Genomic DNA, 12,332 nt, shown 5'->3' on the forward strand with positions numbered 1-12,332 from the left:
GCCAAGGGGCGGAGCCTGCGCAATGGATGTATCCATAGCAACGGTATTAGGTAAAGTTGGCCTTAATTTAACCTCTCAGGCTGTGTTTACTCCCGTGTAGTCTTCAGTTGTTATTACTGCAACAGCAAATCACAATTATGTTTACAGTGTCAAGAGTTTATTAATTAGGCGTTATACGTTATTAGTCATGATTTTTGGTAGGTTTACTACAATGGGTTTTCTAAGGACTGGTCCTGAGGTGAATGGTGAACCTGAGTGGGATGTGTTTCCTCCCTTTGTCCCTTGTTGACTCCATTGGCAGAATATAGGTTTATTCCCCCTCTTTTTTGCAACTGACTAGTTATTGTCCGCCTGTCATCATCCTGTATGCTCCACAATGTGTCAGAGAAACATGATCAGTAGTCTGCAGGCTGACATAACCAGAGGCACATCAGGACTGAAAGATTACACTAATTGTCCTTATGGGGGCGCTTTACACAGAGTGCAGGTCTTCCCACCCTCCAATTTTATTACCAGGGCAAAGTTTATGTCACATTTAGGGTCAGTGTGACATGAACATTTGACATTATAATAGGATAATAAACTTGGCTTGGACGGATGAAGCCCCTTGTTGACTTGCCAGAGGAGCACTGCTTTATTTATTTATGGGGCATCACCTGTTTAACTTGTTGAACTTGTTAAATTACAAATAAATTGTTGAGCATTTGACTTGTTAATGCTTTACGAGCCACTTGCAGCGGCCATTTAAACATAAAATAGTACCAGAAAAAAGAAAATGCAAATACAAAGATATACATTTACTTATATTTATAAATATATACATACACATACAGTTAGGGTCAGTGTGCTATATATACATACATATATATATATATACATATATTCAATAATCTTTCCACATAATCCTTTTTTATCGGACCATTATTTAATATCTTTTGAATTCCTATTACTGGACTATAGGCCATTAGGCAAAACTTTCTCCACCAGCTGTCTTTCTGATAGTGCTGTTGTTAAATTGAAGGAGGTGATTCTATCTGTATTTAATTCATTGCCATGTCTTAATAACCTTAGTCCCTCCTAAATTGTTAATCTTGTTAACAGTGCTGCAGGCTCACTGCGAACAACACTCAACTCTATTGCCCCTCTAAAAAAACAATATATCAAAACATAAGAGGCTACAAGGGTTGTACAACCACCAGTCACCAATTAAAGCAAGAAGCACAAAAAACATAACATATAGAACATAAAACATACAGAAAGGCCCTCTGTGATGCCAGAGCAGCCTATTATTCAACATTAATAGAAAAAATTAAGAACAACCCCAGGTTCCTCTTCAGCACTGTAGCCAGGCTGACAGAGAGTCACAACTCCATTAAGCCGTATATCCCCATAACCCTCAGTAGTAACAACTTCATGAGCTTTTTTAATGATAAAATTATTACTATTAACTACATAGCAACATCTTATTTGAGGACCTTCAGTCAGGATTTAGAGTAAATCACAGCACAGAGACAACACTGGTGAAAGTTACTAACGACCTCTTAATTGCATCAGACAAAGGACTTCTGTCTTGTTAGATCTTAGTGCTGCACCACTGACCATCATATCCTATTACGGAGACTTGAGCATCTAATTGGCATTAAAGGAACCACACTAAGCTGGTTTAAGTCCTATTTATCAGATTCATCTTAGTTTGTACGTGTTAATGATCGTGACGACCCTCAAAGCCTGGTGGGTGGAGTCGCTTAATCAAGCAGATTAAGTTTACCTGGTCAGATGGCTAGACAGGCTGGAGACAATCAGCTGGTCTGGCTCTCTCTCCACTCTTAGTTTGGTTTGGTTGAATTTGTTTGTCTTCACTAAAGCACTGAACCACCTGAGCCAATTGTTTCGAAAATGAGTTCATTACTCGAAGCTTCAGTTACAGTGACCTCTCCTGGCAAAGTGCAAGGCTGCAGTCAAATTAGGCAGGCTAGTTGGTGGACAGGAGGCTTTTAATTACATACAGGCATTCATGCCTGCATGCATGCACACGCGCACACACACACACACACACACACACACACACACACACACACACCTTAATGAGCAGTGTTGGAAAAACTGTTTGTAGAAAATAGCTTTTGTTCTGAAGCATCTTTGCTTTGAACACCCTTGGATTTAAATTATCTTTGCTTTGAAAATTCATATCTATATCATATTTACAAATAAAGATTGATGAATGTGTGTATTGTGTTATTGAAGGAGAGAATGCTGGGAAATATGCCGTAGGTTGGGTGTGCTTGTGTAACTATGGCGGGGGGGATGGGGGACACTCAAAGGTTTCTATTATGGTACATAATTTTTTCAACAGTTTTTAGGTTGAGCTGGTTTCTTTTCTTGCTCACAATTTCTTCAGATTTGCGGTTATAAAGTGGTAAAGGTGCTCAAATTCAAAACTGTCTCAACCTGTCAGAATCGAGACGAGGCAGTGCCAGTGAATCGCCTGATTGGACCGCGAACCGATCTGGTGATTCATTCAGGCAATAAACCAGTTGTTGCTTCGGATGTCATATGTCACGTGATTACAAGCAAATGGTTCTATGGAATTGTAGTTCAGGGTTTGAAGCACGTATCGAAGCTTCAGTGTCGCACTGCCATCACTAGTCTAATCATTTCGCTTTTAGTTTTGTTAAATAAACATATTTGTAGTTACAACTCGTGTGTTCTCCTCGTCTTTGTCCAGCCTTGAACTGTGTTGTGACAAAGTGGGGGCTCGTCAGGATGAAATTGACCATTTTGGTCAGAGTAAGTTTTTTTTTTGGTAATTTGGCCTGGTTTGCTTTGTGTTGTACAATGGGGGTTTTGTTAATTAGTGTGTCAGCATATGTCTTCTGATGTTGAGACTCAAATTGGGGTGTATCATACATGAGTTTATTTTTATTTTGGGGGGAGAACAAGAAACTAGTCCTTTATCCTTTTTTGTTTTTTGGTTAAATTTTGGTTTAAGGTGTCCATTTGGTAACTGGAGTTGTCCCCCATTAGGTATGGTGACAATCTCTAATAGTGAGTTTGTTGCAACTTGACCTTAAAGTGGCAGTGAAAGTGGGTAGAGCTAAATGCTCGGGATCACGTCTGTGGTTTTCTGGGAGTACTGGTCCCCCCCCATCAGTAACTACCTGAAGACTAGGGTTGAAATTAGTTATTTGTATGTTGGGGAGACTACAGTTTTGTCTGTCACACTGGACTGAGCACTTTACGTTTGTTTGGGTCATGTTTGTTGTTGGTGTCCTTCCTGTTTGTCATGTAGTCAGGGGTTGGAGCCTCGACACTGATAACTGGTTTTTGTTTGCTTGTAGAGATTGGGAGGTACACTACACAGGACTAGCTGGCTCAGTGTGGAATGCCAAATTTAATTGTAAATGTTTATTGTTCTTGTTCCAGAGTTTGTGGTGGAACCACTATTTTATGAAGGGGGGTGTGACGACCCTCTGAGCAGGTTTCTCCCTCAAAGCCTGTTGGGTGGAGTCGCTTAATCAGCCAGATTAAGTTTACCTGTTCAGATGACAAGATTATCAGCCAATCTGGCTCTCTCTCTCCCTTGGCTTTCACTGTGTTGGGTTTATTTGAGTTTGTTTGTCTTTAGCTTATTTTCTCTTTTAGTTTTGTTAAAACATATTTTTAGTTACAACTTGTGTGTGTTCTCCCCTTCTTTGTCCATCCTTGAGCCAGGTTGTGACACGATGAATCACTGAAGTTGGTCATGGAGTTCTGCAAGGTTTTGTGCTTGGACCAATTCTATTCACATTATATATGCTTCCTTTAGGCAACATCATTAGGAATCCCTCCATTAACTTTCACTGTTATGCAGATGATACCCAATTAGAGCTATCGATCAAGCCCGATGAAATTAATCAGTTATCTAAATTACAGACATGTCTTAATGACAGACCTGGATTATCTGCAATTTTCTGATGTTAAACTCAGACAAAACTGAAAGTTCTTGTCCCCAAACACCTCAGAAACTCATAATTTAAGGATATAGTTCCTCTAGATGGCTTAACCTTGGCCTTCAGCACCACCGTCAGGAATCTTGGCGTTATCGTTGATCAGGACATGTCCTTCAACCCCTTTAATTCCCACATGAAGCAAACCTCCAGGACTGCTTATTTCACTGACGTAACATTGCAAACATAGGCTTTGGATTACTGCAACTCTTTATTATCAGGTTGCCCCAATAAATCCATTAAGACGCTACAATTAATTCAGAATGCTGCAGCACGAGTACTGACAGGAACTAGGAAAAGAGATCACATCTCTCCTGTACTAGCTTCTCTGCATTGGCTCCCTCTAAAATGTAGAATAGAATTTAAAATTCTCCTCCTCACCTATAAAGCTCTTCATGGTCAGGCCCCTTCATATCTTAAAGAGCTCATAACACCTATTACCCCACTAAAACACTGCGTTCTCTGAATGCTGGGCTACTTGTGGTTCCTATAGTCTCTAAAAGTAGAACAGGAGCCACAGCCTTCAGTTACCAAGCTCTTCTCTTGTGGAACCAGCTTCCAGTTTTGGTTCAAGAGGCAGACACCCTCTCCACATTTAAGAGTAGGCTTAAGACGTTCCTATTTGATAAAGCTTATAGTTAGGGCTGGCTCAGGTGAGTCCTGAACCATCCCTTAGTTATGCTGCTATAGGCCTAGACTGTCGGGGGATTTCCCATGATGCACTGAGCTCCTCTCTTCCTCTCTCTCTCCTGAGTTTTTGTGTTTTCTTGTCTTTCAGGTTCTAGTATAGTTGTTATTGTTGTTGCTGCACACATTTGTCCCTGTCTTTCCCTTCCCTTCCCTACCTCTCCCCCTCTCTTCCTCTCTAATCTAAAATTTCAAATAAGAATTTAATATTCACATACACATACATATATACATACACATACATTTAGGGTCAGTGTGATATATATAGTGTGTATAGTAGGTCAGTGTGTGTGTATATATACATACATATATATTTGTATGTATACATATACACATATACATACATTTGTATTTGAGTACCTGTTAATTTTTAACCATTTCATTATCACACCTTTGTTTTGTTTTATTACCATGAATTCCACTTGATAGCTTCAATATAACACATTACTATCCGGGGTCTGTTTGTGTTTAGTGTTATATATAGTTGTTAACTTAGACTTAAACTTAGGTTTACGCAGTAATGACAGTTACTTTTATTGGTACATTCATTACATTTGTATGGAATTTGTGTTCATGTAAGAAGTGTTATGTTATGTTATTTTCCATATACATTCAGGTATGTGGGGATATATGCAATTGTCTCATAGGCCAACCTGGAAGGTTGGGCACAGTAGACACCACGGTTGTTATGAGTTCATTTAGCCTCAGTCTCTTATGTAATTTTTTTTTTTCTTTTTTTTTTTTTTGTTTTGCACATTTCCTGGAAGGACAAAGATATCCACTTATGAGACCGCCAAACAAAGCCTCTTGACTCTGCCACCTACTTGACAACAGACCCTCTGGCGACGACTATCTTATCTAATCTTATCTTATCTAATCGCTTAATTATATAACTTATAACATTTAATACCCTACATGTATTAAACATTATGGTATTTAATCTGCAAACGTTTAATTTCCAGGGAAGAATAAAAGGCTGTTATATATAGTGTCTCTCTGTGATTATTACTGACCATTTTGACATAACTCCTATCTCTCTTTCACACTCACTCACACACACACTGACACACACACAGACAAGCACGCACGCACTCACACACAGACATTGTGACACACTGACCTACTTTCTCTGTACGCGTGCACATATATATCTTGTGCACTCCGCTCATGGGTCAAGACGCGACCATAATAAACACACATACACACAAACACACACACACACACACACACACACACACACACACACATGCAATCACTGGTGTAAATAAATGAATTACAGTGACGGTAGATTGTCTTTAATAAGGACACGCGTGCAGAATGTAGAAATATAGTATATATTTAGTCTCTATGTCTTCTGCATTCATGATAGTGTTTGGAGTTGCAGTCGAGCAGATCCATGTTTTCCTCCGCTCACGTGTACCGGCTGCTCGGCAGCGCCCATCAAGCTGTCGCTAAAGCCGAGAGGAGAGCTTATTATGGGAGTTGCTCCTGCTGTCCTATATCAGCAACAGCCAGCAGCATTTCTGCAGTCATCTCCAGCCATGGCTCCGAGTGAACGCTGCTTTCTCCACCGGCAGAGCTCCAAACCGAGAGGAAAGTGTTGTTATTAAGTCGTTCATGTAAGTAATGTGTTTTTTATTGAATGCTCAGATTTCTGTAGACGTGGTTACTTGGTGCCACAGGTGGTGTTTTCTTTCTATTCAGTTCTGCTCAGTTCAACCTTTTGCATGAAGAGCTGTAAGTCATATAAACACACATTAATAATGTGATATGATAGAGGTTGTGATGGGACAGAAGTAGTACAGGTAATATTGTTAATGCTCTTAAAGAGAAACTACACAGAGTCAACAGAGTATCAAAATTCAAAATGTGGTGTAAACTCTTATTTATAGGCTGGACCAACATGTTTGTTGGCAGACTTTACAAGGTCAGTGTTTACAGCTGGAACCTGTGGCTGAAGCCTCAGAACAGGTTTGGTTAGTGAGAAGTGAAGACCCCCTAAAATGTATCTATTTATAACATAAGTTGGAGTCAATGATGGGTCCTAAATAAATAAAAAAAGAGACTGTCAGCTCAGATTCAGATAAAGACTGAAATGCTGTTGGAACTATGAACCTAATCAGTGAGTGGATGACAGAGTAGAGGCGGTAAAGGTTTTGGATGGGTGGTTCATGCATGTGTTGAGATTACATCAGTATATAGATCTGAGACTGACTGAAATATTGCTTCCACAAGACTGGGAGAAAATCTCAGGAAAGAAGTGTTTTGACAATTTTTTTGAGGTGAGTTTATTCTGTATCCACTTTAATTGAGTATACTGCATCTTGCCTATAGACGCTTCATTACAGGTTCTGTCAGGAGGGGCAGTTTTCAAGCTGAGATGTTATTGTTTTTGCACTTTATGTGTAGACAAAAACAGCTAAACAGAAGAAAACTGCTGCTAAATACTCATCTATGTATATTATTTGCCCATGTTTTCAGTTATATTTGCACTATATGGGTTGTATTTGCACAGTTTTCTGTTCTCTATCTGTGCCTTTGCTTTACTTGTAAATATGTATATTCTTATTACTCTTTTAGTATTTTGTTTTTATTCTAGTACTTGTTTAAAACCGTTGTTCTTGTCTTCTTACTTACATATACAAACACCTAGTTCTGAGAGAAACTGCATTTCGAGCCTGTGTATGTCTTGTAAATACGGCAGAATTGAAGTTGACTTTTAGTTTAGTTTTGTCCGTGTCAAAAACAAGTTTTTAGTCAAAGTGCTCTTTCGGATTTCTTTTTAAGTTGTTTAACAGTTGGTTATATATTAAGCGTTCAACGGTGGGCTCAGTTATGAGTATGCATACAGTGAAGAACTCATGGGATCTACTGTGGAGATAACTTTTGAACTGTATGCAAGCAATGCAAACAAGTGATAGTTATTTAATTCAGTAAAACTGCTTTCATTGCACTTTGCATTTTCACTGAAATTAGTGAAAGATTTCTGAATTGCTGTGTGAAAAAATAGCAGTCAGTTTATTGAACAATCATTATTGATTTGTATTGATTTATCAGTCAGTACCAACCAGTGTCTTGAAAACATCTAAAAAGATAAAGAAACAAACACTTTCAGTCAAATTTAACTGCCTTATACTTTGGACATGGGGTTAAAAACCGAGGGCGAGATGTTTGTCCTTATCCCTTGTGTAATAAATGCCAAGCAGTGATGATATTACTTACATAATACAATCTTTGACGTCGGCAGTAATAGAGGAAAAAAAATAAAAAAATAACAGATATGTACACACTGTGCATAGATAAGTTTACTGTTTGCATTCAAACATTGAACAATTCTCTCATTTTGTTTCAGGATGAAACGAGGAAGGACAGGTCTCAAGTGCCAGACCTTCCCCTCCCATGAGGAGAGGGCTAAGAGACAGAAGCGGAGATCGTCCAACTTCGCCCTGACTCCAGCCGAGGACTGGGGTAACCTGCCCCACCATGTCGTTCTGCAGATCTTCCAGCATCTGTCCCTCGTAGACCGGGCCAGGGCTTCGTCTGTGTGCCGCTGCTGGAATGACGTCTTTCACACCCCTGACTTGTGGAGGAGATTTGAGTTTGAGCTCAATCAGCCGGCTACGTCTTACCTGCGCTCCACTCACCCTGACCTCATTCAGCAGATCATCAAGAAGCACGCCCAGCACCTCCAGTACGTCAGCTTCAAGGTAAGAGCCTTCCCTGCTGTCGCCAGTTTCTCCTCTCCTTTCACCTCCTCCTCCTCCTCCTCCTCCATTTTCACAACACAGCTGTCTTAAAAACAATATGTGCCCTCCTTAATCCAAACCATCTGCTGTAGAACTGTTCATGACGCATCAGCTGTTTTGGCATTAGTGGGCTTAACACATCAAGGCTGAGATTATTCTTACACCTCCGTCTCTCCAGTTCTCATTCTTGTGTATTTTTCTATTTTGGTTCTTTTTTTTTTACCTAAATGGTGAATCACTGCTGGTAAATCAGGTGGACAGCTGCACAGAATCTGCAGAGGCGGCCTGTGACATCCTCTCCCAGCTGGTGAACTGTACCATTAAGACCCTGGGGCTGATTTCCACAGCGCGGCCCAGCTTCATGGACGTGTCTCAGGTAAGATACTGCCTGTGCTTCATATGCACATCTCAGCACTTTCACTGCTGTGCTGTTTGAGAAGAGCTGGATCAGTCACATCATGTGTGCCATTTGCATGTCAAGCTGAATACTGTAGTCATCTCTCTCATAACAAGTTACTGTATCGTGATATTGATTTGGTAAAAAAAATAAAAAATAAATTGCACATTTACTGTATTTGGTAAAAACACAAATGTTATTAAGTGTTCAGGTTTAATCAGCATTGTTTGTCATTCCTCAGGCCCACTTCGTGTCCGCACTGACAGTGGTGTTCGTCAACTCCAAGTCCCTGTCCTCTATCAAAATTGATGATACACCAGTGGACGACCCGTCCCTGAAGGTGCTAGTTGCCAACAACAGTGACACCTTGAAGTTGCTGAAGATGAGCAGCTGTCCTCATGTATCCCCAGCAGGTCACTATACCTTTTTAAAAAGGTTCTTGTTGTTCTTGTTTTGCTTTTATTTGTTAGCAGAATAGGGAGTGGGGAATTACAAAAAGCAACAAATGTTTCTGGCTGGGCTTGAACCATTGAAAGTACATGGTCATTAAATTAAATTCCTACTCCTACGTTGCTTTTTTTGTGACAATTATACAGAAGTTGCAAACAAGACTGAGAGTAAAACTGCACTTTGGAACAGCAGTGGTTTGAGCTAAATGCTACCCTCAGCATGCTAACAGAGGGTGTAATGTTTATCATGTCCACTGTCTTAGTTTAGTGTGTTAGCGTGTTAACATTGAGGAGGAGTTTCAAATATTGACATATTTAAACTTTGGAAAGTGAGTGGATGAATTTTTTCTGAGGTAACAATAATGTCAACCTCATGGTGGTGCTAGAGGGAAAGTCAGTTGCTCACCAAAATCAGAAGGATTCATCCTCTGGGGACCATAAATGTCTGCTCATAGTTAATGGAAATCCATCCAATACTTGAGATTTCAATCTGGTCCAAAGTGGTGGACTGACTGAGGATCTGTTCCCATTCAGATGTTCTGACCTCTCTTTCTGGCCCTCAGGTATCCTGTGTGTTGCAGACCAGTGCCATGGGCTCAGGGAGCTGGCGTTGAACTACCATCTCCTGAGTGATGAGCTCCTACTCGCCCTCTCCTCTGAAAAACACGTCCACTTGGAACACCTGCGCATTGACGTGGTGAGCGAAAACCCCGGCCAGACACACTTTCACACCATCAAAAGAAGCAGCTGGGAGGCGTTGGTCCGACACTCACCCAAGGTCAACATCGTCATGTACTTCTTCCTCTATGAGGAGGAGTTCGAGCCCTTCTTCTGTGATGAGACTCCCGTCACCCACCTGTACTTTGGCCGGGCAGTCAGCAAAGAGATGCTGGGCCGCATCGGACTGAACTGCCCTCGGCTGGTGGAGCTGGTGGTGTGCGCCAACGGCCTCGAGCCCCTGGACGAGGAGCTGATCCGTATCGCCGAACGCTGCAAAAGCTTGACGGCCATCGGGCTAGGCGAGTGCGAGGTGACCTGCAGTGGCTTTGTGGAGTTTGTAAAGATGTGCGGGGGCAGGCTGACTCAGCTGTCAATCATGGAGGAGGTGTTGATCCCAGACAGCAGCTACAACATGGAGCAGATCCACAGCGAGGTGTCCAAGCACCTGGGCCGCATGTGGTTCCCTGATATGATGCCCACCTGGTAGGCTGACAGGAAGCCAGAGTGGAGGTTAATGAAGTTCATGACTGCTAGGGACACTTACTGTGAGAGTCAGTGTGTCCAAAGTTACACATTTTACTGTCTAACAAAAGCTTCGGTATCAGACTGCAGTGTCATGTGCTCTTTTTGGACAACAAGTAGGCAAGAGACAGATTCTCTGTCATCAGTGTTCTTGGCCAGCTCGCTGGAAAGTCATTTCTAAAGCTGTCACTTGTATTTTTACCTGCAGTGAATTTGATGTTTTGACTAATTCTGAAAATGTTTTTCTCACTTAAAAATACTGGCAGACGGATTTAGATGAATACCTTGTGAGCACTCAGCTTTCTTTCTATGCATAGATGTTGTGATGTGAGATTTTTGGATGTCGTTGGTTCAATATGTCTGTGAATGACGGTCTGAATTTTCACTCACTGCAACCTTTCTACCATTAAAGGATGTGGATCTGCCATCTGCTGGTTGCTTACGTTAAAAGCATCACGCTTCTTCATTCATCCTGAATTCACACACTGAATTGACTTTTTAAAGGAAAATTGCACCTTTGTATCACAAGTGTATGTTTGCTGAATTCCAGGTCTTATTTTGTGGTGAAATATTTTTTGCTACAGTAGCAACACTCTAATCTCATCTGCTCCTGCTTAATTTAGTGATTTCTTCTAGTTCCACAGAATACGGACGTTGACAGAGAGAGCACTAACAATAGTGATACTAATGAGAGAGAACAAGTCACACCTTCGTCTAAAACACAATGGGCCTTTTCATGTTTGTGTCAGTGGACACTTTAATATTTGATCCTAAAATACAACAAATTTAATTTGTTGTTTTCAATTGTTGAATGTCAGTTAAAATATTTGAAAGTATGTTATTTAATTTAAAGGTTTTAAATGGTGTTATAACATATCAAACTCAGCTTTAGACATTTAAGCCATTTACCATTATCCTCTGTCAGGTCAACAGTTCATTCACAAGTTAAATTGATTTTATTTTCCATTAAAATCGATATTTAAAGTGCATGATCTATACTTACAGTCTGAAATCTAAGCTGATGAGATTTATCAAACTCTGGAGATATCTCCATGTTGATGTTTGTCATTATTGTCATCGTCTGAATTTGTCCAATAATGCTCAAGAATAAGATAAAATACAACCAAACAACCAAATGGACTCTTTAATACAGTAAACAGCACCTATAGTTATAGTAAATACAGCGTTAAAGAGTTTAAGTCCGGTTGTCGTGAGTTTTATCAGAAATATGCAGGATGTGAATTGATTTTTTTTTTTTTTTATTGTTTCAAATGTATTTTTTTAAATTATGGATCCCTGTTCCTCTAGCAGCACTGGTTAAAAACACACAGAGGGTCTTTAGTGTTTAAAATAGAGGCCAAACGTTTGGTAGTTAAAGTTTGATTTTTTTATCATGATATGTTTGTTTTTTTCCACATGGTACAAATTTATTTTGTTCAAAATGGTTCTGATGTTTTATTTAATTCAGTTTAATGTTAAATGCACAGTGCCACACTGTACCACATTAAAACAACAGTGACTTGCCTTGTATTTGTTAATTTGTCAATTAAATGTAAGTTATTAATCACGTTTACATAGTTTTCATGTCCGCATCATTGTAACTGCTATTTCTTTTACTTATTTATCTTAAATAAAAACTGCTTTTAATTAACTCGCATGTTACAGGTCCTTGTGACGATAATACAATCAAACCCCATCTTGGTCTGCTTTTTTCTGACTTTGTCCCATTTGACCTTTTAGCAGCTCTTTATTTCCAACACTAGAGAGCAGCAATGATCTAACTGGAGACAGTGGGAGCCTTATATAAGCAGATCTGCTACTGTAG

General features: G+C 40.0%; 1 protein-coding gene across 2 annotated transcripts; it reads left to right on the plus strand.

Annotated features, from left to right (window-relative positions):
- The first annotated feature begins 6,106 nt into the window (after positions 1-6,106).
- On the plus strand, positions 6,107-12,080 carry fbxl3l (F-box and leucine-rich repeat protein 3, like). 2 transcript variants are annotated; one of them, XM_051419266.1, is made up of 5 exons: positions 6,107-6,292; positions 8,026-8,380; positions 8,673-8,795; positions 9,058-9,229; positions 9,829-12,080. In XM_051419266.1, coding segments are annotated over exons 1-5 (1,296 nt in total). In that variant the 5' UTR covers positions 6,107-6,290; the 3' UTR covers positions 10,473-12,080. The 2 variants fall into 2 exon arrangements, with proteins under 2 accessions (XP_051275226.1, XP_051275227.1); XM_051419267.1 differs by lacking the exon at positions 6,107-6,292 and adding an exon at positions 6,765-6,955.
- The last annotated feature ends 252 nt before the right edge of the window (positions 12,081-12,332 follow it).

The sequence above is a fragment of the Dicentrarchus labrax genome, unplaced genomic scaffold (assembly GCF_905237075.1).
Source record: "Dicentrarchus labrax unplaced genomic scaffold, dlabrax2021, whole genome shotgun sequence".
NCBI classification, from domain to species: domain Eukaryota; kingdom Metazoa; phylum Chordata; class Actinopteri; family Moronidae; genus Dicentrarchus; species Dicentrarchus labrax.